At 43.2% G+C, this 27373-nt stretch overlaps 1 protein-coding gene across 1 annotated transcript; it reads left to right on the top strand.

Annotated features, from left to right (window-relative positions):
- The first annotated feature begins 912 nt into the window (after window positions 1-912).
- LOC139640221 (serine/threonine-protein kinase BRSK2-like) lies at window positions 913-25555 on the top strand. The gene is made up of 9 exons (XM_071514400.1): window positions 913-989; window positions 3275-3335; window positions 5544-6201; window positions 7918-7966; window positions 9649-9772; window positions 12934-13114; window positions 17341-17433; window positions 21173-21220; window positions 25329-25555. Exons 1-9 carry the CDS (start codon window positions 913-915, stop codon window positions 25553-25555), a joined length of 1518 nt encoding a protein of 505 aa, XP_071370501.1.
- The last annotated feature ends 1818 nt before the right edge of the window (window positions 25556-27373 follow it).

Below are 27373 nucleotides of genomic sequence, written 5' to 3'. Positions count from 1 at the left end.
CCCACTTCCTCTCTGATGTCACTCTGTCAGCCCCACAGGGCAGCGCTGTCCTTCCCTTCCACCCATCTTCACTCCCCATTGTCAGTGAGCGTGTGTGTGTGTGTGTGTGTGTGTGTGTGTGTGTGTATATTTGTTTGTTTGTGCTTTGCTAGTCTGTTTGCTTACTGAAGCATGGGGGGGGGGGGGGGGGGGGGGCTTTCCTTTGCGAGCCGCTCACGGCTGACCTTGTGCTATCGGAACACACACACACACACACACTTTCTAGATGGATTCGCGGGGGGCCCGGAGATGGAGATTTGCATAAATTAATTGCCGGTGGAATGCAGATGGAGTGCTTCGCTGGGACGAAAGCGCAGAACACGGGGATGGAAATAAGGCTTTTCACTCCCACTGAATAGTCCTTTATCGCTCTCATTATCTAATTGGGGAGATCCATAAAATGCTTTCCTAATTCTTGCTGCATTCTGCCCTCTCTCTCCCTCTCCCTCTCTCTCTCTCTCACCTCACTGGCGGTGAAGAGCAAATGATCTCTCATCGTTCAAAAGACTATCCTCGGCCCCGGCTGCGCATTGTGGACACGATGAGTGGAGCGATAATGAGTTGCATGAGAATAGAAGCCGTCTGTGAAGTGTCTGACATGGTGTGGAGGATTTTCCATCGTTAGTCGAGCATCACTGTGGATGAGACCTGGCTTTGAAGCACTTCCCTCGATATTAGTTAACACAGCAGATACTGCTACTACTAGGCCACTGTCACTGTCTATGATATATCAGTCATAATCTTTTATTGGTTCTTTATTAAATTCCTGATTTTTTTTTTTTTTTTTTTGGAGATTAAAGACGCTCAGAGAAGGATGGAGGAGTAATTCGACTTTTTTTTTTTAATAACTACGGCGGCCTGGCAAGAGCCGAAATGCCTCCTGATGGGGGAATTGGGGGAAAGGGGGGAGGGGAAAAAATGAAGAAGAAGAAGAAGAAGAAGAAAACAATGTAATAACACTAATAACAGGGAGGCGAGATGTGCAACGTTTTACACATTTATGTGGGTGTGAACTGAATGTTGTGTAAAGCTCTTAGATATGGTAACAATGCAATTCTCAGTTCAGAAAGCTAATTGGTCATGCCAAGTATGATGTCATCCTGCGCGCACGTGTGTGTGTGTGTGTGTGTGTGTGTCTGTGTGTTCAAGCATATTTAAATATGATTTACTGTTTCAATTTTCATTTCCAACAAAGCCAAATTGTCTATGGGCAATTAAATCCCAAAGTCTCCCTAGACGTCAGCGGGCCTATATGGTGTTGTGTGTGTGTGTGTGTGTGTGTGTGTGTGTGTGTTTTGGGGGGGGGGGGGGGGGGTTGAACCAGAAAGGGAGGAGGCTAGAGCAAAAGAGAGAGGGAGATATGAAAAGTTAATGAATCGTAAATGAAAAATGAAAAAGCTCATGAAGAGAAGAACAGAGACACAGTGCTAATGAATTTTGCAATGCATGTATAGCTCTCTCTGTGTGTGTGTGTGTGTGTGTGTGTGTGTGTGTGTGTGTGTGTTTTTTTTTTGCTCAGATCCGTTATGTTTTCAGGTTGTCCGTCCGTCCGTCCCATTCTCATGAACGCGATATCTCAGGAACGCCTGAGATATCGCCTTCCTTCAAATTCCTTCAAATCTGGCACAAACGTCCACTTGGACTCAAGGATGAACCGATTAGAATTTGGGTGGTCAAAGGTCAAAGGTCAAAGGTCACCGTGACCTCACAAAAGACGTCTTTGGCCATAACTCGAGAATTCATACGCAACATTATGACAACATTTCACACAAATGTCACAAGTGATGACATTTTATATCCAAAAGTTCAAAGGTCAATGTCACTGTGACATCATAATGTTTTGCTTACCACTGTAGCTGAGAAAACGATCTCGGGTCATTCTACAAAAACGGTGTCACTTACTTTTGCAGACACCAAAATCCTTTAAGTTGACCTAATAATCACATTAATTATATATGTTCAATAAATAAAGACTGTCCTTGCAACGATAAAACAAAGTTTATTGGCGGAGGCATACAACCGTGAGGCGGGTATTTCTGGTTTAACAGACTGTTGACATTCATTTTTGAAAGTGACCCGCATCTGAGATCAGTTTGAAGAGACCTCCATCCTGAAATGACCCGCAAAAGACATCACATCGGGACAGTCTGTCATAGAAGAAACCAAAAATACAGTCCATGCCCTGATCCTGATTGTTTTGAACACTGGTGGATTACGATCATCTTCCCAAATATAAATTCGATTTTTCGACCTCACTGTCCCTCCACTGGCTGCTTGAGTTGTTGTCCGCCATGTTTTTAAAAAACATAAAACAACATGAATTCTGATCAGATATGGATCAGATTCAGGATCGCATATGAACATATGGTCCAAATCATAAACGAAAGATCAGCTTCCATGTGTTTTTTTTTTTTTATGGTCACACAACGGATCTGATGTTTTTTTTTACACGTTTTCACATAGGAGGGGGGGAAAAAAAATAAATCTGGGTAACACTTTATAATAACCATCATTAATAAATGGTAAATTGATAGTTAATTAAACTTTAGTTAATAGTTATTTTACTGTTAACAAACAATGAAATGATAATGTTTACTAATTATTAGTAATGCTATAATTTATGTTATTTTATCATTCGTTTGTGTAATATAAAATCATTTGTTTATAAATTATATATTGTATCATAGCTTTTTACCCTTTTTACCGTCTCTTATCAGCTATGATACAATATCTGAATTGGGACACTCTGAGCTGCGGTGTGAACTTGTGAGACACAGATTTTTTAAAAAAAGAGAGAGAGAGAAGGAGAAGAGAGCGAGGGAGGGGGACAGAGAGAAATGCGTTTAATAAAAAGTGTTTGTGGAAACCGCGGGGGGGGGGAACGGCGGCTGTAAGAATGAGTTTTCTGCCGGCGATCTGTCCTTGTTTGAGTCACTCTGCTCCGCTCCGCTCTGCCCGGAGATTCAATCTGCTGCTCGAGTAAAAGAAGCCAAACTGCTGCAGCTGGCTTTCTAAAAGACGAGCAACTGCAGAAAGACACTGAGGCTTTTTCTACATGCATTATGTGTGTATGTGTGTGTGTGTGTTCCAGTGTGGAGTAGCTCGGTTGTGCAGTGTTTGCTATATTTCCCATTTTTGTCATCTAGTAGATGTATTGAAATGTACAGAGTGTCTATACTGCACTTAACGCTGTGTATGCGTGTGTGTGTGTGTGTGTGTGTGTGTGTGTGTGTAGATCACGGTCCATCAGCGGAGCGTCCTCCGGTCTGTCCACCAGTCCCCTCAGCAGTCCCAGGGTAAGTGCCTGTCTGTCCCACGCACTCACCGATTTCCCACAATGCACCTCACTGCCAGCTCTGCTCTGCCGTTCACGTCACTGGACTGAACGCACAAATATCCATCCACTCCAGCCACTCATCAGCCCACTAAGCCTGCTTGACTTAGAGCCTCCATAAGACTGTTCCAAGATCTGAAGCAAAGTCCTGGAGAACCGTGTGTTTACATTTCGGGAGGATGAATTAATCACAGTTAAAGGGAAAATCCACCCTAAAACATTTTGACACGGTTGAAAAAAAATGGGCCGTTCCCATGGATAACACGGCCAATCGTAGACGAGGTGACTTCACTTCCAGGATGTTTCCAGCAGCTCCAGTGGAGTTTGATATGAGAAAATGTTTCAGGATGTAAAACCTCAGCAGGTAAACGTCAGGTTTTTGGTGTCAGTCCCTCAGAATCAAAGAGCGAGGGGCTTCTTTCTTAGAGCCGCCATTTTGCACCGAGAGACGTTCAGCTATCATACAGGGAGAAATCCATCAGAGAAGAGGAGAGAGACCAAGTTCTCCATCCACAGGAGCAGGCGAGAGACCAGAATGCAATGCAGCAGAGAGACAGGTTGAGATTTTACTATGCTAACACATACTCAGTGCAACAAGTGTGTGCCGTTTCTCTGTGGGTTGTCAAAAGGCATTCTGGGAAACGTATGCAGTTAACTAATGCAGTGAAGATCTCAGATTGATGATATATGGAAGGGTGGATTTTTCCTTTAATCGGTGTATTTGATGGCGCACTAGATGCTCACAGTCATTATGAGAGGCTTCATTGTCAGACTTAAAGCCATTTCACACCGACGCAACATGATCACACAATGCTAAAAAAAAATAAAACATAAATATTGAAACGCTAAGAGAATGAGAAGATAGAACATTGGCTGAAGATCCATCTGAGGCCAAACAATGAGCTCCAGATGAGATTAATGGTTCACACATAACAGATCCTCACACACCCAGGGATGAATTCAAGAACAGATCCATCATTCCCCAAAAAACACAGAAACAATGCCGGGAGAATGCTGCGGCAAAGACAAAGTAGAAAGGTTTAGGTGTGCAAATCAACTTCCAGCCCCTAGCTTCCGTGTATAGCATTTCTTTTTTAGTAAACCCATGCATTTTTAAAGCCAACCCTCAGCAAGGACACGGGGCCGTGTATCATCAAATATTCCTTCTCCTGCAAAGGCACGCAAAAGCTTTTATGAAAAGTCATTGTTTTATTCTTTCTCGAGGCAGATGATATCCGCCATATGTGACTGCAAACTGAAGAAGGGCCACGTTTTAGTCTCACGATACTTCATTATGTGCTGTAATAAATTCATAAGAGCCGTTATGTCATCTGGTAGAGCATTTGCACAAAAAGAGGTGTGTATGGGGTGAAGAATTAAGAATGTGCACATTAGTTTGTGTTGATTGGTTGATTTTATTTGACAGATTGATCGTCCTTAGTCGAGGAATTTAACGCACAATAAAGTCGAAAAGACTTATTTCCATTGTTGTCCTCCATTGTTTTCTTGTTAAATTGAATAAAAAAAAAAATAAAAAAAAAATGAGATAATCACTTCATATAAAGCAGCCTTCATATGTGCTTTATAATGCTGTCATGAGAATGGAATGACAGGTCATGACAGGTTCACTAGCCTTACCGGTTAATCAAAGACTTACCGTAGATCCACTGAGGTCTGCTGTACTTTATAATCCAGATTCAAGTTCTTCTCAAGTTCTGGGTCTCCTAGCTAACGGTTAGCAGACTGTTATGACCTGTCCTGTCAGTTCCGGTCATTCATTCCACAGCATTGTGCATGCGTCCTGGCCGCTCTCCCAGGGGAAGGGTGAAGCTAAGTCGGTTAGCTTTCAAGCTGGTTCACTTGCTGTTTATGCCTCATGAATGCTCCGGTACTGGTTTCCACTGCTGCCTCCTGACTGGCTCACTGTGCTAATCGCATGCTCTTTTTTTTTTCTGTCTTTCTTGCACTCTCACCACTCCCTGCCTGCGTGTCACTCGCTCCACCTCTCAACTCATCTGCCACATTCCTTTTTTTTCTTTCCCGGTGCGTTTGTATGGAAATTTAAAAAAAAAAAAAAAAATTCCGGGCTGTGGTGTTCACTTTGGCTTGCGGCCGTGCTTTCTCATTGGCTGACTGTACTGTCATCCTAACGGTGCATGACCAATCGCAGCCCGTCCGGCGGTTTTTCATCCCGCCCCAGTCCCCAGACCTCTGTCAGTCCCCCAACTGCAGCCCCACCCACTCCCCCGAGGCCCGCCTTAACGGGGTGGGGCCGCGCACGCCCAACTCCTACCAGCCAAAGATGGGGTCTCCCCTCATGCACCCCCGCACTCAGACCCTCCCAGCCAAGCCCAAAATGTCCGAGAAGCCCCTCCAGACCACCAGGTCCAACCCCCTCCCCAACACGGCCGAGAGCCCCACGGCTCCCAAGTCGGAGCCGTCGACCCCCAGCCAGCCGCTGGCCCCCTGTATCCCCAACAGCCCCCGGGTGCGGCGCCACCCCCCCCTCACCGTCCCGCCCAAGCTCTCCATCCCTCTGTCCCCCGTGCCTCCGATGTCGCCCCTCCGCCGCCACCACCTCCACCCTGACCACAACGGCAAATCTGTCCCCATCACGCAGGTGACCCCCCACCCCTCCCCCAGAGGCAGCCCCCTCCCCACCCCTAAAGGCACCCCGGTGCACACGCCCAAGGACAGCCCGGCGGGCACGCCCAGCCCCACGCCGCCCCCCAGCCCCTCCATCGGGGGCATGCCCTGGAGGACGCGCCTCAACTCCATCAAGAACAGCTTCCTGGGCTCGCCTCGCTTCCACCGCAGGAAAATGCAAGGTACCATGGGAGGAGACTAGTGATCAAGCACAGTGAAACTTCTGTTTATGATTTAGTCCGATCTTTATGATGTTATCTTTTTTTGTATTATTATATTCAGTGGTGGAAAGTAACTAAGTACATTTACTCAAGTACTGTACTTAAGTACAATTTTGAGATACTTGTACGTTACTTTCCATTTGATGCTACTTTATACTTCCACACCAGAGGGAAATATTGTACTTTCTACTCCACTACATTTATTTGACAGCTTTAGTTACTTTTCAGATGGAGATTTGACACAATGGATAATATAACAAGCTTTTAAAATACAACACATTGTTAAAGATGAAACCAGTGGTTTCCAACCTTTTTGGCTTTTGACGTCTTACAAAAAGCAGTGTGTAGTCGGGTCACATTTCAGATGTCTATGAGTTGTTAACAGCTCCACCAAATAGTGATTTTTCCCTCTAAACCTCACATGGTTTCATTTCAATAAATGTTCAAATGATCCAAGATTTCAGCAAAAATCAAAGATTAGAGAAAAAGTCCAAAAACTGAAAACAGATTTGTGTATCAGAACTTTGTTTTTTCTTCTTTCCTCTCCCATTAATCGTCTCACGACCCCTCAGATTTATCTGGTGACCCTTTGGAGGGGCCCGACCCCTAGGTTGGGAACCACCGGACTAAACTAGCTAACTGTATATAAAGTAGTTCAAACTAGCTCCACCTCCAGCAGCTACAACAGTAACATGCTGCTTACACACTGATGCTTCAGTATTAATAATCTAATGATGTCATATATAATAAAATATCAGTCAAAGGGACCAAACCACTACTTTTACTTTAATACTTTAACTACATTTTGCTGCCAATACTTATGTACTTTTACTTAAGTAGCATTTTTCATGCGGGACTTTTACTTGTAATGGAGTATTTTTACATTGCTGTATTGGTACTTTTACTTAAGTAAAGGATCAGCTTAAGTAAAGGATCAGAGTACTTCTTCCACCACTGGTTATATTTGACAGCTCAAAGTAGAGATAGACAGGACAGATTCGGAGAGAGAGAGAGAGGGGGGATGACATGCGAGAAAAGGTCCTGGGACAGATTCTAACCCAGGACATCACGTTTATATGGTACGCGCCTTAGACCATTAAGCCACCAGGAGGCCGTTTATGATATTATCTTATTCCTATCTGTATGATAATCGATGCAGCGGAGCGTTTAGGCAGAAGCATCGCATTCTTCTGGCCCGGGGGAAAAAGTGCCAATAATCCCTTTGCTCTTAATCGCTGTATTTAGCTGCGGTTCACCTGCTGCTAGCCTTATCACCAGAAACATCATCAGCCTCTGGCCATGTCGTATAGAAGATAACGGCCTCATTACAGGGAGCAGAAAATGGTTCCTCCTTGCTTTAGTTTAGGTATACTTTTCCCACTGGCGCTTTGAAAGAGCCATAAAATCCCCCTTGACAATTTGGAATCAAGCCATAACGAGGCGAATTATCTCATTTACAATGACGGATTGTATTTTTATTGAATCTGAAATAGCGATTAGGTGAAAACAAGATAAATAAAAGCATCTTCATGACCGCAGTTTTCATGTTTATTGTGGGTAAAGACAGCAGCGGGTTAGCATGGTGTTGAGCACAGGAGGTGTACGGAGTGATGATGTCACTTTGTACCTGAGCTGACCCTTTCCCCTCTGACCTTTGACCTCTGTCTGCCTCCACAGTTCCCACCCAGGAAGACATGTCCAGTCTCACCCCAGACTCGTCTCCAGAGTGAGTGACACACCTCAGCTCCACCAGGCTGTGGACATGACCTTATTATTTAAATTCAATTACTCATTATTTAAGTAGATATTAGAGAAATGATTGCAGGATACTTTTCATGCTGCAACACATACTGTACAACAAAACTTTGCTTTTTGTCACTTCTGTTTCTGGCTTTTCATTAGGTGTGTTTTGGGGACAAGCAAATTCGTGTGGTTTGTTTATGGAAAAATATTTTGTATTTTATCATTTTCTTCATTTCATTTTGCCCAAATATAATACTTAAGAATGCTTATTGAAAACATAATCTTGATATTGTGCCTTAGGCCTACTCTAGCGAGCTAGCTAGCTAAGTGGCTACCGCTATTTAGATGTGATGGGATAGTTAGGCTAGCAAGCTAACATTACCTGTTTAACCTACCAGAGTAAAGTTAGCAGCTAATGTATTTTAGGCCACCTTCAGTAATGTGACACACCAGCAAAACCAACAAATCAGCATTTTAGTTGAATGTGATTGGTTCTCACACCACGACCGTTGTGCTCATATGGGTAACATGAAACTTTTTCAACTTTTATGAAGGCAAATAAGGGCCATGAATATTTGAATTTTAGCAGCCACTGAATAATTCATATTGAAAATTAATCACAGCTGAATTCATAACATTGAAATATTTTACTTTGAAAACCATGCATCTGAATTTATTGGTTCTGAATTCACCTCTTTGAACTTCAAATATTCCATTTCTTGATTTGCAATTTCAAAAGCTGAAATTGAAATATATTTGTGTCAATGTTCACAAATTCATAAAAAAAAAAAAAATTCAAGTTTCAGAATTTCAAAATAACATACATAAACTTTTCTCATCATGTGGCGGGCCTGGTTCGTGTTGCCGGCTATCCCATCATGCCATGCACACATGGTTATTCACTTCTCATAAACGGCAAAGTGAAATCTGATCTGGTTTGTAACTACTGGTAGACTGTTTATATTATCTAGACTACATGCACAGATAAAGTCTAATTCATAAGAGTGGCAGGACGTATGTATTTCACTCTGCTATTGCTTCTTCCTTCCTGATGGTCGGGTGAGTTTTAGGGAAGTGCTACCGTGATGATTTCAGAGATTTATTTGCAGCTTGCCTGACAGAAACACACAGCTGATCTCTTGTGTTGTGAGTCATGTGGTGCCAAATGAAATCATATCAAAATACCCGCTTGGTACGGCCCTCTTAAAGTAGACGAGTGCCGATTTTTTTTGTGTGCCATTTCTCCTCCAAGCAGGCTGCAGAATTCTAAGTCCCGCTGGACGGTAGCGTCTGTAGCGTTTTCAGACCACCTAAATACCACAAATAGCGGATAGATAACTATTAGGTCATCCATAAAACGTCTCAAAGTGAGTTTTCCTTGTGATAAAATACATTTTATTTGTCTAAATATTGTCAGATTTCTTATTATAACCCCTTTATTTCTGCTGCGGCGATTTCTTGCCACGTTTGCGGGAAAAAAGTCACGTAAACAGAGTCCAATTAGCATATTTATTTCTGAGTTATAAAATAAAAAGTTGGGTTTTTTTAGGAGTAAATGTGCAAATGAAACGATTCGACCGATTTATCTACTCTAACATCACCCATTTGTGTGTTTAATAGTATGTTAAAATGAGCTGAGACGTCAATTTTTGTTCCTCCCTGCAGACTGGCCAAGAAGTCGTGGTTCGGTAACTTCATCAACCTGGAGAAGGAGGAGCAGATCTTCATCGTGATCAGAGACAAGCCGCTCAGCTCCATAAAGGCAGACATCGTCCACGCCTTCCTCTCTGTGAGTCTCCATCCATCCATCCATCTGTCTGTCCGTCCTCCGCTCTCTACTCCTCTCTTGCATGTCTGCCACATTGTCGTCTCTCCGTCTCGGCTCTTTCTGTCTGTTTGCCCGCCTGTCTGTTCTCTCCTCTTTGATGGAAGGAATGAACAAAGAGAGTACAAACACTGGTCTCCAAACATGGGACATTTAGAGCTAGCAGGCCTAGAATCAGCTATGATGAATAGTTTGACCGTCAGTATATGTGTTCTATTACAGCAGTGAGAATATCTTTTCAGCTTCTTTCCATCTCCGTGACGGCCTCAGCCTTCAGTCGAGGTTAGGTTTCACATGTGTCATCAACCGGATGCATTTGCATTCTGTCTTGTACATTTGATTGGTGCAAACCGGGGCCGATCACTCAATCAGCTGGCTGTGATTGGTTCCTGTTGAGGAGGTGGAAGTAGGGTCACTGCGGGACGTCGGCTTCAGACTTTTCTCACATCTTTTTTACCATTGCTTTTAATTAGGTGGTGGTAAATTGGTTTACATGTATTTAGTGGTTGTTTTTTTTTTTCTGTATATTTAAATTTTATCCTTTGTTGTCCTTTTTACTATTGTTTTTATTGTTTTACTCTTTTTATTTCTTTGTTTTTATGCCTTTTTATTCTGTGAAGCACTTTGTAAACAGTCTTAAAAGGTGCTATACAAATAAAGTTATTATCATTATTATTATTATTATTATCCTCTGACTTCTCTCTCTGTGAGCTGATCAGACATCCAGGCTTACAGAGAAAGGGATCATAAACAGGATAAACAGGATGACAACTTTCTGAAAGTTACATTTAAAAGTTAATTTAAGACTTTCTAGAGCCAGTTCAAATACAGTTTAAGACAAATCCCCAAACAAGGCTGAAGAGTAAAAAAAGAAAAAAATCCATCTGTCAACCAGGGACATTTCTCACTACAAAAAAAAACTCAAGCCAAACTGAAACCAGATTGAAGACTCAGACTCAGCACCGGACCACACAGCGGTCAGTGGAGTGTTTCACTGTGTCTGTACATCCTGCAAGGCAAAGGCTCTCTGCTGATGCTCACAAACAGCCTTCGTCTTTGTCAAGTCGTCTTTGTTGCTGTTTTCTTCCTTAATTGGAAAGCCGAGTGAGCTGAGCGTGAGTTTGAAGGCCTGAGGGGGCGTCCTGAGCCGCAGTTCGAGGCCGGGTTTCGGTCCTGAGTCCGGACAGCAGAGAGTTGGGCTCACTGACAGGGTTGACGAGCCGGGCTGAAACCTGTTAGCCTCGTGCTCTCTAGTGTTCGAACAGTGCAGAAGAGTAAAGATCATCCTGAATGTCATTTTGATGATATATATATATATTTTTTTCAACTCCACTATAGATAAAAATGGCGATGACCTGCCAAGTGTGAAACTGTATTCAATTTTGGTAACACTTTACAATAAGGGTACACTAAGTGAAGGGTTAGTTAATGCTTAATAAGGGTTATTTAATGCTTAATAAGCTTAATTAACAGTTAATTAATGTGTAATTTACTAATGTGTTCATGTTAACTAAGGTATTAATTTATACATTATTTAATAGTTTATAAAGATGACTATTAAATAATGTATGAATTAATACCTTCGTTAACATGAACACCATTAGTAAATGATTACCAGACACATTAGTTAACTGTTAATTAATGGTTAGTTCATGCTTATTAAGCATGAACTAACCCTTAATTAATATACCCTTATTGTAAAGTGTTACCCGACATTTTCTGCGGCTGCTTATTCTGTGTTGTAATAATTTATGTGAAATGTATATGGTGTGAATAATTTTTCGTTACCTTTTCACGGTTGTCAAACAACAGCAGGATCATTAAAATGTTTTTTTTCTTGGAGTCTCAAAATGCGAACACGACTCCTCTCTTGAACGGGAGTTTGCTAGCTTGTTGGCGTTTTGAAACTAGATCATAGTGATCATGCAGTTGTTTGAGAGACGTGAAAAGGTTAAGGGTAATTAACACCATATACATTTCACGTAAATTATTAGAAAAAGCAATCATAGAAAATTTAGATTTATTGTTTTGCTCATAGAAATTGAATAGGGTTTTGAAACGCGGGCCATTTGAAACATCACAGCATTCTTATCTACATATCAGCACACGTGTGTGTCATGAAATGGCGTGTCACAAACATTTTACATCCCTTTACATCCCTGTCAGTGTGAGGTGTTGGACTGTGTGTGTTGTGATGGGTTTCTGCACAGTGTGTCATGTCAGGCAGAATGCTGTCACTTCACTTCTGTGTGTCACCGCTGACTCCTCCTCTCCTGTCTCCTCCTCTCCTGTCTCCTCCTCTCCTGTCTCCTCCTCTCCTGTCTCCTCTCCTGTCTCCTCCTCTCCTGTCTCCTCTCCTGTCTCCTTGTCTCCTGTCTCCTCATCTCCTGTCTCCTCTCTTGTCTCCTCCTCTCCTCTCTCCTCGTCTCCTGTCTCCCCATCTCCTGTCTCCTCTCCTGTCTCCTCCTCTCCTGTCTCCTCTCCTGTCTCCTTGTCTCCTGTCTCCTCATCTCCTGTCTCCTCTCTTGTCTCCTCCTCTCCTCTCTCCTCGTCTCCTGTCTCCCCATCTCCTGTCTCCTCTCCTGTCTCCTCCTCTCCTGTCTCCTCTCCTGTCTCCTCTCCTGCCTCCTCTCCTGTCTCCTCCTCTCCTGTCTCCTCTCCTGTCTCCTCTCTGTCTCCTCTCCTGCCTCCTCTCCTGTCTCCTCTCCTGTCTCCTCCTCTCCTGTCTTCTTGTCTCCTGTCTCCTCTCCTGTCTCCTCCTCTCCTGTCTCCTTGTATCCTGTCTCCTCTCCTGTCTCCTCTCCTGTCTCCTCTCCTGTCTCCTCTCCTGTCTCCTCCTCTCCTCTCTCCTCCTCTCCTGTCTCCTCTCCTGTCATCTGCTCCCATCTCTTTCTCTCATGTCCTGGGCAACCCCCCCCCGTCTCTCTCTCTCTCTCTCTATCTCTCTTTCTTCCTCTCTGTCATTCTCTCTCTCTCTCTCTCCCTCTTTCAATGATATATAAAATAGGTCAATCACACTGTATAGCTGTATGACTAAATTATGAATAAACGTCTTTTTTTAAATTCAAAATTCTCTCCCTCTCTCTCTCTCTCTCTCTCTCTCTCCCTCTCTCTCTCTCCCTCAGATCCCCAGTCTGAGCCACAGTGTGATCTCTCAGACCAGTTTCCGGGCGGAGTACAAGTCCACCGCCGGCCCCACGGTCTTCCAGAAGCCGGTGAAGTTCCAGGTGGACATCACCTACACCGAGAGCACCAGCGCCACCAAGGAGAACGGCATCTACTCTGTCACCTTCACCCTGCTGTCAGGTACACACACACACACACACACACACACACACACACACACACACGCACACACACACACACACACACACACACACACACACACACACACCATGCTGCCTGCAGGGGAGGGATGACAGGAGATGAGGAGACAGTAGAGGAGGAGACAGGAGATGAGGAGACAGGAGAGGAGACAGGAGAGGAGGAGAGAGGAGAGGAGGAGACAAGAGAGGAGACAGGAGAGGAGGAGACAAGAGAGGAGACAGGAGAGGAGGAGACAGGAGAGGAGACAGGAGAGGAGGAGAGAGGAGAGGAGGAGACAAGAGAGGAGACAGGAGATGAGGGGACAGGAGAGGAGACAGGAGAGGAGACAGGAGAGGAGACAGGAGATGAAGGGACAGGAGAGGAGAGAGGAGACAGGAGAGGAGACAGGAGAGGAGACAGGAGAGGAGGAGACAGGAGAGGAGACAGGAGATGGGGAGACAGGAGAGGAGACAGGAGAGGAGACAGGAGATGAGGGGACAGGAGAGGAGGAGACAGGAGAGGAGGAGAAAGGAGAGGAGACAGGAGATGGGGAGACAGGAGAGGAGACAGGAGAGGAGACAGGAGAGGAGACAGGAGATGGGGAGACAGGAGAGGAGACAGGAGATGAGGGGACAGGAGAGGAGACAGGAGAGGAGACACGAGATGAGGGGACAGGAGAGGAGACAGGAGATGGGGAGACAGGAGAGGAGACAGAGAGGAGACAGGAGAGGAGACAGAGAGGAAACAGGAGAGGAGGAGACAGGAGAGGAGACAGGAGAGGAGACAGAGAGGAGACAGGAGAGGAGACAGAGAGGAGACAGGAGAGGAGGAGACAGGAGATGAGCAGACAGGACAGGAGGAGACAGGAGAGGAGACAGGAGATGGAGAGACAGGAGACGAGGAGAGAGGAGAGGAGACAGGAGGGATGGAGGGATGGACACACTGACAGACGGAGGAGAAGCTTGTGGTTTGGGGAGAAAAAGACACAACAAAAGGAGAAGTCAGAAGAAAGACAAATAGCTGATAGTTTTGAAAGGTTTTCACAGTTTTCCAAAAAAATGAAATCATTCTCAAGGCTGCACAAGGACTTCAGAGTGCTGTTGTGCTTTTTGGGTTGTGTTGCTTCCTGGACATGATGTAACGGCAAAATCAGTGATTCTGTGATCTGTTGCTCCGGTAGAGGAGACTGGACAATAGTGTGTTTTTTGTTCTCTCTCCATTCACTGCCACTGCATGGAGGAACAGTCTGAAAATCACACTTCTAGCACATAAAGGAACGCCGACAAAGCAAATTCCTGACAAAAAAAAAAATAAAAAAATCTTTATGAGTCAGTGATCTCCTTTAAGTCCCTTCTTAAAACATACTTTTATCGGTTTGAATTTCCTTTGAAGTGTCTTTTATTTCCTTTAAAAACATGTTTTTCTTTTCCTATTCTTATCTTTTCATACACCGTATTGGTTTTTATACACCAAATTGTTTGTATCTGTTTTCTTTTAAAACCTGATGATTTTATGACTTTGTGAAGCACTTGGTAACGTGGATTTTGAAAAGTGCTCTATAAAGATTATTATTATTATATTATTATTATTTATGTTTATTAAGCCTTTTCAGTTTGAACAAGTGGAACAACTGAAATCCGGTCGGAGGACACTGATGCCGATGGATCGAAGAAATATATCTTTACCAATAATTGTGAATAGATGAAAAAAAGCAAGAGACAGACAAATTTTCAATACTGACTGCTTTTTTTATCTGGTGGAAATTTTAGTCAGATGTCTGGTCCGGTGCAGAATCCCTGGGCTACAATTTGCATTCTGGAAAATCTTAATATTGTATGTGAACCAAGCATATCCTAAGCACCTAGACTCTCATATTTGACCCCAGGTTGTATTTGTCAAGTGCTGCAAAACAAAATTATGCAGAAAAAGCTGTTTCCACATGCGCCGCGCCTCATTTTGCAATATCCAGATCCAGATTGTGAATAATATTTATTCTGTTTTGTCTACTTTTTTATGATTTATTTAAGGGTTTTCCTGTATAATACAGACATATAAACACACATCTCAAACAAACATATCAAGTATACACCGCATGGAGTATAATAGCGAAATCCCCAATTCCACAAATCCAACACACACAAAACTCAGAGGCACAAGCACGAAGACAAAACAGAATAATAAAAGAATGAATGAATATATGAATGAATGAATGTTTTTTTTTTTTTGGACAATTATTTATTCGTCAAATAACAATGTACCAACATCCGTTAGGGCTGACATTTGGGGGAGAAAAAAAAAAAAACATTCGGGAGGCAAAAAAAAAGTAAATAATAAATAATGCATAAACCATAAATGAATAAAAGAATGAGCGCGTGAATGAATGAATGTTCTATCGTATTCTGTACAGATCATCAAAGAGAAGCAGCGGTGAGATTTATGTCGGGGCAGATCCTTCCACACTCACAGTCTTTTCTGAATGCTTACACACTAACAGTGATTCTTGAAGCACTATCTCTGAAACCATTAACACTTTAACTCACTGCTTTACACTCAGTTTGCAATTTACACACTTCTAGCAACACTGTAAACTTATGGCCAGATAGCCTATTTTTTTCTGTTCTGTTCTGTTTCTAGCACAAATGTTTTTGTTTTCTTCTACTGCGCTTTTGTTGCTTGAGGAGTGTTACTGTAGAACATTTTGAGAAAAAAAAAAAAAAACCTTTTCCCCTTATTTGTATTGATAGTGTGTTACCGTATTTCCTCTAATATTGGCCCGGGCCTTTATTTACCTCAGCTGCAGAGGCTACCAGGCCTTTATTGGAAGCAGGCTTATATTAGAAACAGGCCTTTATTTCTAATTCCCTAAGTATATTTGCTCATATTTTAGTACAAAGCCTCCTTGTTTTCTGATCTGCTTCTGTTTGGGTTCGTTAGGTAGCCGTTTTTTTGTTACTGCGATGCATTATGATAATTACGGTAATCGACGGCGGCACGCTCCAGAGACTTCCGCCAGGAGTTTACCGGTCTCCACCGTTGTTTTTAGCTGCGACCAACAGCTCTATAGCTCGCTCTGTCGGTCGGTCGGTTGGTTGGTCGGTCCACAAAAATTTCCCCGCACAGTACGTGGTCGCAGCTATGGCGAATTCACGCTTGTTTCCTTTGTTTTTTTCCCCGGCCTGTATTTTGGGCCGGCCTTTATTTGTCCTTGTCGACCACGGCCCCGGCCATTATCTGAGACCCGACTTTTAATTGACTACCGGCCACTATTAGAGGAAATACGGTATGTTCGGAATACACATCCATACTTTACACATTTGGATACCTGTGTGTATGTGTGTTTACTACATGTAGGACAAAACTTTATTGCAAACTGCTCTGCCCTGCACACAGAAAAAGCAAAAGCCACAAGTGTTTTTCATTTATACTATCAGTGTGTAGTTGGTGCTTCGTGTGTTTATTCAAATGATGGTTTGTGTGAACTGTATTGACGCAAAAACACAATTTTTTAAAAGAGTTTGAAGAGTTTTGCAAGAATTGTTTGCTTTTTGCAAGAGATGTATAATGTGTTGCTGGTTTGGTGTGAGGTTTTGTGGTTAGTGTGTAGAGTTTTGCAAAAAATAGCCTATAGATTCAAAGATAGTGCCTAAGCAATCAGAAAAAAACTGTAAATGTGGCTCTGTCCTGGGTGTGTTGCAGCCTCCTGATTGTGTTTACATGGCCTGAAGGTTAAGTGGCTAAATATGTTGCAATATTTGGGGGATTTGCCTATTCAGTGTAAACAGACAATGGATATTAACATACCAAATCAGAATCAGAATCAGAATCAGAAATACTTTATTGATCCCCGAGGGGAAATTGGGTTACATTGCAGCTGCTCACATTGTAGAAGTGAATATATACAAGCGTAGAGAAATTATAAGAAATTATAAGAAAAATGGAAATACGAAAGTAAGAAATATGTCAAATATGTGCATTATACTACAATATATAAAGAACAAGATAGAACGAGATAATTAGGAAAAAGTGTGAAAAAGAGCGAGAGCTTACTAGGCCTATCTGCAATACCTAAAAGGTTCCTTTTAAGTTGCATTTTTTCCTAAAATACACAGTTTAACGAAATCGAGGGAACGAATTGTATCTAATAATTACATAAACACAGTAAATCATGGACTCGATATAACTTTTTTTTCTCTCTCCCAATCTGCTTTCTACGTGTCTCTCCTCAGGTCCCAGCCGGCGTTTTAAGCGCGTGGTCGAGACCATCCAGGCCCAGCTGCTCAGCTCCAACGACCAGCCGGGCGTCCAGCCGCAGATATCCGGTAAGTGGAGTTCCCTCGCCACCCCCCCCCCCTTCTCCCCCCCCCCCTCCCCCACAGCCCCCCCCGTCCCGCCCTGCCCTCCCCCCGGCATCCTGGCACTCCTCACAGCACAGCCACGGTCACGGAGCCGCTCGGACCCCGCTCCGCTCCGCTCAGCTCAGCTCGGCAAACACGCTTTTAGCAACACGGCATCTCCCACATGCATGTCCTGCCACAAATGCACACCATGGCGCGCACACACACTCACACATGCACACACACACAGTAATCCACTACAGTGTTTTCTAGATATGTGATTTATCCTACACAAACAGGAGATTGACTCAGCAGGAACACACACAGGCAGGCAAATGGATTTTTTTTTATGATACTGTCCGTGTGTGGATTAGCTGTTCAAGGAGATTTGTCTCATTATGTGCATGCAGTTCTGTGTCTGTTGCAAGAGGGAGAAAAGTATCAAGGTTTCATAACATGTCCACTGTATTTAGGGCAAAATAGCAACTGTGTAAAGCTGGAGACAGTTTTGAACCCGTGTCCCGTGCCTTCAGTAGGCTGAACAGGACAGAAAACAATCCCTCATCTTTTTTTTTGGAAATCGTGTTTCACATAATCGGATATTTTGGGCTGCCTATGGATAGATGGATGGATAAGAAAAATATGGAAGAAAAGAAAAGAGCGCCTCTCGTGTTCTTCTTGTCCTCGTTAGTCCCGTTTGTTAGTGTGCACACTGGTGCTCCCCCCGTTTCTTGTCTCTGTGGTTATTTCCTTGATAATGGTCCCCTCTGGTGGTGAAGCAGAGAACTGCACCCTGCCCCCCCCACACACAGTGCCATCACACTCCCCCCAAAAGCCCTGCGACACCTTATCCCACAGGATGACCCATACTGTACACACACACACACACACACACACACACACACACTGCTGCCTCCAGGATACACACACACACACAGGTGTTACTGGGAGAGAGCCATTCACCTGCTCCCATTATACCACACACCATCTATAGCCTGCAGTCCTCCACACCAGTAGCACCAGTCTGACCAGTCACTGCCACAGATGGGAACTGTTATCAGGCACTGTATTGCACAACCTCAGTCACCCCCACCATGTAGATGTGCCAATAACCCACATCTCTTATCATGCTCTCATCTATCTATCTATCAATCTATCTATCTATCTATCTATCTATCTAGCCTTGCCAGTCCATGCCACCCTGCTTCTTGTCATCCACAGCTTACTCTTAACGCCACTTGGATGGACTGAATGACCCTATAGCATGCTGAATGGAATGCCCGCCCAGAGCCGTGCATGGCAGACATACTGTTTGGCAGATAGTGTGTGTGTGTGTGTGTGTGTCCCCCACCCACCCCCCACCCCCCACCCCACCCCACCCACTCGGATTAGCCAGTGAATTGAACAAAACAACAGGAGTTTCGATTTGGTGCCAAACTCTATGTCTGTGTCCATGGCTCTGGGTTTAAAAAAAAACAAAAAAAAAAAACTCCCTGAGATTCACACACACACACACGCGACGCCACTGTGTGTGTGTGTGCGTGTGTGTGTGCGTGTGTGTGTGCTTGCCCACGTCTGAGACTAACACCCTGAAACGAAAAGCATGTTCTGTATGGCAGTGACAAACTGACGACGATTGAAGAGAAAGTGCATGTGTGACCGAAAACACTCACTAAAACACTCACTAAACAAGCTGAACCTGATGACCACCTGTGTGTGTGTGTGTGTGTGTGTGTGTGTGAGAGTGTGCATACAAGTGTGTACAAGTTTGTGAATATGTGGATGCAGTGGTAGATGGGTTTTAAAGGATGATTCCGGGTCCACAGTGGATGTTCAGTCCATTTCCCAGCATGACCCTCTCTAAACTAAAAAAAAAAAAAGCTGTTATCAGAGAAACAGTTGTCACGTGATTTATTTCTCTTCCTCTAGACGCCACTCGCTTTCATTCAACTGTTCAAACCAAATTTGTGAGATTGCAAAATAAGTGTAGTAACATAATCCATGATGGAGGAGATGTGTGCGTCTACAAAATCTTATTATTAAAGATTTTTTTTATTTTTTTTTATTTAAGTATTAAAAACTCATTGTTTTGTTATGGAAGAGGATTAGGGCCACATGTGAAAAATGTATTTGAGTTGTGAGAATAAAGTCAGAATTCTGAAATTAAAGTTAGAAAAGTCAGAATTCTGAGAAAAAAATGAAAACATTGGTGGAACATGGAAGTAGGTTAAACGTGTCATCAGAACAATGTCGGCTTCTGAAAAAAAAAATAAAAAATTAAAATACCTCTCCGAATGCTGACATGACTCGCTCAGCCAGTTTCACCCAGCTCAGTATCTTTGCTTACACTTTTTTTTTTGTTCCTATGGGAAGTCCCGCCTTAGACAGCCCTTCCCACCAATCACCATCCTCCTCTGTGTGTGTTACACCCCCGCCTCATTTCAAGCCTCTCAGCCGAGGAAGGAAGTTTTTTCCTATGAGGCGGATTAGCACAGGATGGAGCAGCTGTGGGCCATGGAGGGTCGAAAGTCTGCAGGTTTTCACTCCATCTAAATCTAAATCTTTGGTCGGAGTGAAAGCTTGCAGACTCTCGGCCCTCTGTGGCACATGACTGTCCCATCCCTGGATTACAATAAAGTGCTGAGTAAGCAAGTTATGTTCTTTGTCGTGTAGACGTACAAATCAGCCAGACCCAATGATAATAATAAGCTTGTTTCTTATTCGCTATGAGATCCGTTTAAAAATTCCGAAAATATACAGGGTTCCTACACATTTTCAATTAAAAAAATGCCATACTTTTTCCAGACCTTGATTTGTTTTTGCAGATTTTGTCTGGTGTTCAATATGATTTACGCAGATAGACATCTTGCCCCTGCTAACTAGGTCACATCACTGTATAGATGAAGATTGTTCTTCACAGCGACAAATATCAGAATATGTGAGATGATTGGCAGGGTTCCTACACGGTTTCCATTTTAAAATTCCATATTTTTCCCAGACCCTATGTTCTTGACCGGATTTGATTTTGGTGGGTATTTGATATAATGCATTCTGACAGCAGCTGGGTAATAAGAGCGTCCCTCTATCTGAACATTATTCTTCACATCAACAAAAACTGTGGACTCAAAGTGGCTCTACAACAACACAAAAGCTAGAATTATGTGTGTATCGGACCTGAACCCGCAACATTTTCCAGACTTTTCCAGACATTTTTTTTTCAAAATTCCCAAACTATTCAAGACCTGGAAATGATCAATTTTATTTTGAATACTTTTTCCAGACTTTCCAGACCAGGGTAGGAACCCTGAATATAGATCAAATGGAGGACAACTTCAAGTTCAAGATCGTTTGTAGAAAGTTTGTACAGAAATTGGTTCTAAAAGACAAGAAAAAAAAATGCAAGGAATGAAACGACAAGAATAAAAATGCAAGAAGAATAAAAAAACACGTAAGAGCAGAAAAATTAAGTAAGCAGACATACATACATCGATGAATGAAATCCCTCTAGCTACAGGTTACCACAAAAAAAAAAACCCACAGGAATCTCATCAGAGATAAAGGACCTTCTGGAAAATGGGCTTAACATTCACAGTAGGTTCGGAAACGATCCTTTTAAAAAACTGATTCCGAGTCGGGAGTGTGAGCCTGAGACAGGCAGGTGGACGCTGATGATGTGTAGTGTGGGCGGGGCTTGGGTGTGTCTGACACCTGTCCTCTCCCCCAGACGGCTCGCAGCGCTCAGCCACTTTGCCCAGTAAACCCTCCAAGCGCGGTAAGACCCAGAGAGACTGGGATCAGCCGGCAAAACGCACTCACCTCTGTGGCTTTTAACACACACACACACACACACACCTCCCACAGGCCTCTGCCTCCCACACACCCTGACACTTAACACGTCTGAGTGTGCGTGCCTGTGTGTGTGTGTGTGTGAGAGAGAGAGAGAGAGAGAGAGAGAGAGAGAAGGGGTGTGTGATATGTCCATGATCTTCAAATTTTATGTTTCTTAAAATATGAGGTGAGATAGTTCCACTTGTTTCCAATGCAAAATCAGCATTAAAAGAATGCAATTTCTTGTCTTATTTTGCCTTGTTTCAGGGTTTCGACACTTTGTTCCTAGAAACTGTATGTTGGAAATAATGAAATTGTCTCACCCCACTGGTAGAATTTAAGATTTTTTAAAGGAAAAATCCACCTTCAGATCCTCTTCCACTGTCATTTAGCATCAGTCTGTGATGTTCGGTGCATTCCGGGAGTTCTTTTTGTGATGAAGTGTTGTACTTTTTTTGGTGTGCCCACAACCCGCCTCAACCTGCCTACCCAGAATGCCTTTCTACAACCCCCCCCCCCCCCCGAGACGGTGTGACGTTGCATTCAGCTGTGGGGTTTTTTACGTGTTGCTGGAGGAGGTAGCGATAGTGATAGCAAAGCGAGAGGGTTTTTTTTTTTTGAGAGAGAGAGAGAGAGAGAGAGAGAGTCACACCCCTTACTCAAAAAAAGACAACATGTAGCTGCATTGCATTCTGGTCTCTCTCCTGCTCCTGTGGGTGGAGAAACTGGTCTCTCTCCTCTTCTCCGATGGATCTCTCCCCTGTATGACTGTTGAACGTCTCTCGGTGCAAAACGGCCGCTCTAGAAAGAAGCCCTCGCTCTTTGATATCAGAAAATGAACGAGAGGTTTTGGTGTCAGTCCCTCAGAATCAAACTCTACCTGCTGGAAATATCTGGAGGTGATCCACGAAGAAGAAAAACTACACCAAACTACTAAATGGAGCCAGGAGTGCAAAGTACATCACAAATTGCAGTGTTTTTTTTTTAACAGTGTTAAAGTGTTTTAGGGTGAATTTTTCCTTTAAGGCTCAATATGAGACCAAATGACTTTAGATGGACATTTTTCACTGTGTGTGTGTGTGTGTGTGTGTGTGTGTGTGTGTGTGTGTAGCTCTTAAATGACCACAGTAACCCTTTGCATGGTGATGCTTGAGGTTTTTTTTAACCGCTCCTCACAACCCTTCCATATTTGAAATCACTGGAACAAAATATCAGACACCAGAAATGCACATTTCACTTTTTGTTGCTGGAGAAGAAGAATAATGAATGGTAAGTTATCACACAAGTGTAACACACCAAGGCCTGCCTCTGAAGTGCAGACATGATATTATTACAATTTATGAGCATAACAAAAGGCATCAGATGTTTTATCAATGAAGGGAAACATTTGTGAACGCTCTAACCCCTGGGATGATAAGTCATTGTGTATTAATGTGTGTACTGTGCTGTATGGTTGCATGTTTTTTTAATTCACTCATGGTTGTTTTTGAAGCACTGACCAAAGAACCCTAGTGTTAATGGATGGACTCTGTTGTGTGCTGATAACATGGAGAGTCAACTGGAGCTTTGGAAGGCATTTTATATAGGAACTATAGGCAACACAGTGTCAGAAGATTTTGTGAAATGAGCATGAACTCTGAAACGCAGATCATATGTTGTGGAGACGAATAAGACAAAAAAAAAAATATGTTCCTCCACCATGAAAGGATTATGTGACAGCAGCAGGAATTGAGCATGAAAAAGGTTAGCTAACAGTTATGTTTAGGCAGGTAAAACATCTTTGATTAAGGTTTTGATTATGGTTGAATAAAAACTTTAGCTAAAAATACAAACTTCCCTCCCAGTAGAAAACTTAGAAATAATGTGTGATGATAAAGGATGGTCTATCTAAACATGGTGAAAGTATCAAAACTAAATCCCCACAATCCATATTAGAAAAGCGAGCCTCTAAACGAGCCGTTTGGACTTCTGTAACTTTGTGATGTCACAAAGGTTCGCTCATTATCATTTTTGTAAGAAATAATAGACTAACAAAGTGTTTTTTTCAAAGCGGTTGAGCGGTTGTCGTTGTTTATTACCGGAGAGTTTTCCCTACCTGTAGCTGCCCGGGCCGCGGAGTCTCACGTTTCACTCTCGAAACGGTTAGCCAATCGGGAACAGAGGGGTCGTTAATATTAATGAGCCTTAAAGACACGGCGACAGAAACGGCCTGTTCTCGGTAAGGCTCAGAGAGATGCTGGAAAATGAACGTGGGAGAAATGGATTGAGAGTGTTTTTGGTGCATGACACCACACACACAGCTTTGAATGGACCTCAAGACAGAAAATAAAACTCTGGGAAGTGGAGAGTATGGGACCTTTAAACCTTCGCTTACAGTAGAAAACGTGTTGTTGTGAGTTGGGAAGTGAACCCGGGTTGTCAGAGTTGAAGGTAAATGTCTCCGCCAATCCGCCCCCCCGACCTCCACACCCTGACTTTCCACTAAACTACTCCGTTTCTACTCGTGTCTCCTCCACCTGGTCCTTTCCTGGTAGAGAAACAGATTTCTCTCACTTTTCACATCCAGAACTCCTTATTTGCCTTTTAAGACATCGTGCTCATTTCACGAAATTTCAGGAGAGCAGGCTCGACTATGATTTACTGTCTCGACTACAGTATGACAACACTGCTGCCTCCTCCTCTCCTCTTTCTTCTGACTCTCTGATACTGAAGGACATGTGACCTGTCTTCCAGCGCTCCCATTGGCTCTCCAACCCAAGCCAGGTGAAAGCGAGACTCTAAAGCCAAACACTGATCACATGTTAATGCTGATATCTTAAACTGCTGAGGTATCCGTGCTGTTACAGCCCATCGCCCCCTACTGACCCATCTCAATACATCTGAATATATTGGCTCACTTCAGTGCTGCCCCTCCCCCCTCCGGCCTTAAAGTGATGCTGAACTTTAGTGGTGTCTTGGGTTGTGTATCTTCCTCTGTGATAAAACACCAAAATCAGTGATTCTGTGATCTGTTGCTCTGGTAGACGGGAGAATTGTTTTTTTTTCTCTCTCCATTCACTGCCATTGTATGGAGGAACAGTCTGAAAATCACACTTCTAGCACATAAACAAATGTACAGAAGCGTAATGCATTCACTTGAGAAAAAAACATTTGCCCTGTTTTGCTGAATTAACGAGATAATTATCTCAGAATTCTGAGAAAAGTTTTCATGGAAAAAAATAATTCTGTTCTGTTTTTCTGAGATAATTATCTCGTTAATTCAGAAAAACAGAGCAGAATTTTTTATTTTTTTTTTTAAATGCTGTTTTTCTGAATTAACAAGAAAATGATCTCAGTAAAACAGAGCAGAATTGTTGTTTTCCATTAAAACTTTTCTCAGAATTCTGAGATAATATCTCGTTAATTCGGAAAAACAGGGCAATTTTTTTTTTCTCAAGTGAATGCATTACGCTTCTGTGCAAATGTGAATAAATATAAATATAAATATAATTAAATATTAAAAAAACTAGTCATGCTGCTGAATTTTTTTTACGTGAATCGCTTTCTTTCGACCGGATTTCTGTGTTACACTTGTTGGTTTAACAACATAAAGAAAGCGATTTCACAAGAAATTCTGCAGAATGACTATTTTTCTATATAGGCTATTGTCAGAATTTGCTTTGTTCGTTTATGTGCTAGAAGTGTGATTTTCAGACTGTTCCTCCAGACAATGGCAGTGAATGGAGAGAGAAAAAAACACAATTCTCCAATCTCCTCTACCAGAGCAACAGATCACAGAATCACTGATTTGGGGGTTTTATCATGGAGGAAGAGACACAACCCAAGACTCTACCAGAGCTACACATCACTAACAGTCCTACACTAACAACCTGCAGTCCAGTCGTCCCTCTGCCCCTTCCCCGGCTTAAGAGTCTCCTTTTCTCCGGCTCCAGTCCTCTTCTCATCCCCTCCATCACCTCCTCCTCTCCTCACGTTAACCCCATTGCTCATTTGTTGTTTTTGTCTCTCTCTCTTTTTTTTTTCCCCCCTCCTTTTCTTCCCCGTCTGTGTAGGCAGCCCGTTGAGTAACTTCTTTGACGTAATTAAACAGCTTTTTTCAGACGAGAAGAACGTCCAAGCGTCCCACCCCCCCGGCGCCCCCGCCACGCCTAGCCCCCCCGCCAAGCATGCCCCCGGCAGCAAGCCCAGCCAGCCCCCCCCGCCCAATGACTCTAAATGCCCCCCGGGCAAAGACAAAACAAAGATGGCCGCCAGCAACAGGACACAGGAACAACCTTAAGGAGTGGTAGCCGTGCATGACTAGATGATAAGCAGTTATCAGGTCATTAGAAACCCAGAGAAGAGAATGAACAAAGGAGAGCTGCTAACTTTGCCCTTTAGTTAGGAGTGTTGCTCTACAAAAAAAAAAAAAAAAAAGAAAAATCTACTTTTTTGCCTATAAACTTTTGTACTGTATAATGGGAATGGCTATTTCAGTTTAAAAGTTGATCAGGTATTTTACAATAAGTAGCAAATGTAGCTTTGTCGGCCCCCCCGCCCCTCCCCCCGCCCCGTGTCCCTCTCTGTGTCGGGGGGGAGGGGGGGGGAGGGGGGGGGGGGTCTGTCCGTGGGTGTGTGTGCGCTCGTCACAGTGTGTGACGGCTTGTGACTTGTCTCTGCCACCAGGGATCATCCATAAAAACTATTAACGCGGGGGGCCACCCCGCGCTCCTGCAAGACCGGCCCGCCAGCGCCAGAGAGCCCCCCCCAAACAGAAGAAAAGAGAGAGACCCCCCCCCCCCCCACTCCTCCTCCACCTCCTCCTCCTACACCCCCCCCACCCCCACCCCCCTCTCTTCTCCAACCCCCCCCCACAGTACAGTAGAGTTCACCTCGCCCCCCCCTCCTCCCTCACTCGCTCCACCGGGGGCCCCCCCCAAAAAAAAAAAAAAAACACACAAGAGAGACATCGCCGAAGAGTTGGAACAAAAAAAAAAAAAAAAAAAAACACGAAAAAAAGCCTTAAGACAATGATGTTTGTCAAACTTCTACACACACACACACACATCCCCCTCTCCTCTTTTCTCTCCTTCTCTTTCTCCCACATGTACATAAAACACACACACACACACGAACATGACTTCTTCGCGGGATGTAATGACTTGCACACACTGACAAAACAGAAGCAGGACTCTGAGCTCCTGTCCAGACGGACGCTGGCTGGATTGTAATTCTTCTTTTTAATGTTAAGTCTTTTCTTTGTTGAGCGGCAGGACTGTGGCATTTTTTTTTTTTTTTTTCTGTACATGAAATTCGGGTTCTGCGATCGAAAGGTCGCATCGGGGGGGGTGGGGTGGGGGTGGGGTGGGGGGGGAGGTGATATTACATAAATGAATGATCTATTCTGTTGTACAGACTAAATAATGTTCCGTATGTACAAAAGTGTAGTCGTGACATTATGTTTAGCGGAGTTTGTTATTGCCACATTTTTTTTTTTTTTTTTTTTTGTTTCTATTCCTGGACAAGTCTTTGTCTTGTATCGAAATGTCTCATGTTCCTTTGCACTTTTGACGAGTGAATCACATTTGGGTTCAGTTCTAACCATTTTTTTTTTTTTTTTTTTTTTTTTTTAATTGTTTTGTTCACGTTCCTTTCGAAGTATCTGCAGGATTCAGACGATAATTGAACTGCTGTGTATATTTTTGTACTTTATTGTATTTTTGGTCATTTTGTTATTAATTTATTCTCAGTTATTTATATGAAAGATGTAGAGAATGTTTCTTAAGTCAAATTATTTAAGGATATTTTTGTCATGTTTTAAGTTATTGATCATTCCCGAAATCTTGAAATGTTTTGTGAGCGTTTCACTCCTTTCCCGGCTTTTCGGCGAGAGAGCTTGTAATATACGTTTGGAAAAATGATTTACCGTAATTTAAGAATGTAGACTAGCCTCTTTGAGAGGAACAAACCCTTTGTTGATAACTGTCGGTTCCTTCTCCCCCGTGTGTATGATGACTCAAAACTCACCAACCGCTCATTCTGTAAATAAGCCAAGTTTACTGACAAGCTTATTTAAAAAAACCAAGGGGATTCCTACTCTTAGCTTTGACCTTGTATG

The sequence above is a fragment of the Centroberyx affinis genome, unplaced genomic scaffold (assembly GCF_046629955.1).
Source record: "Centroberyx affinis isolate AG114_WGS23_722 - 3 ecotype Tasmania unplaced genomic scaffold, CSIRO-AGI_Caff_v1 ptg008669l_1, whole genome shotgun sequence".
Lineage (NCBI taxonomy): Eukaryota > Metazoa > Chordata > Actinopteri > Beryciformes > Berycidae > Centroberyx > Centroberyx affinis.
The sequence above is the reverse complement of the archived record's forward strand: the minus strand, read 5'-3'. Positions and strand labels throughout refer to the sequence as shown.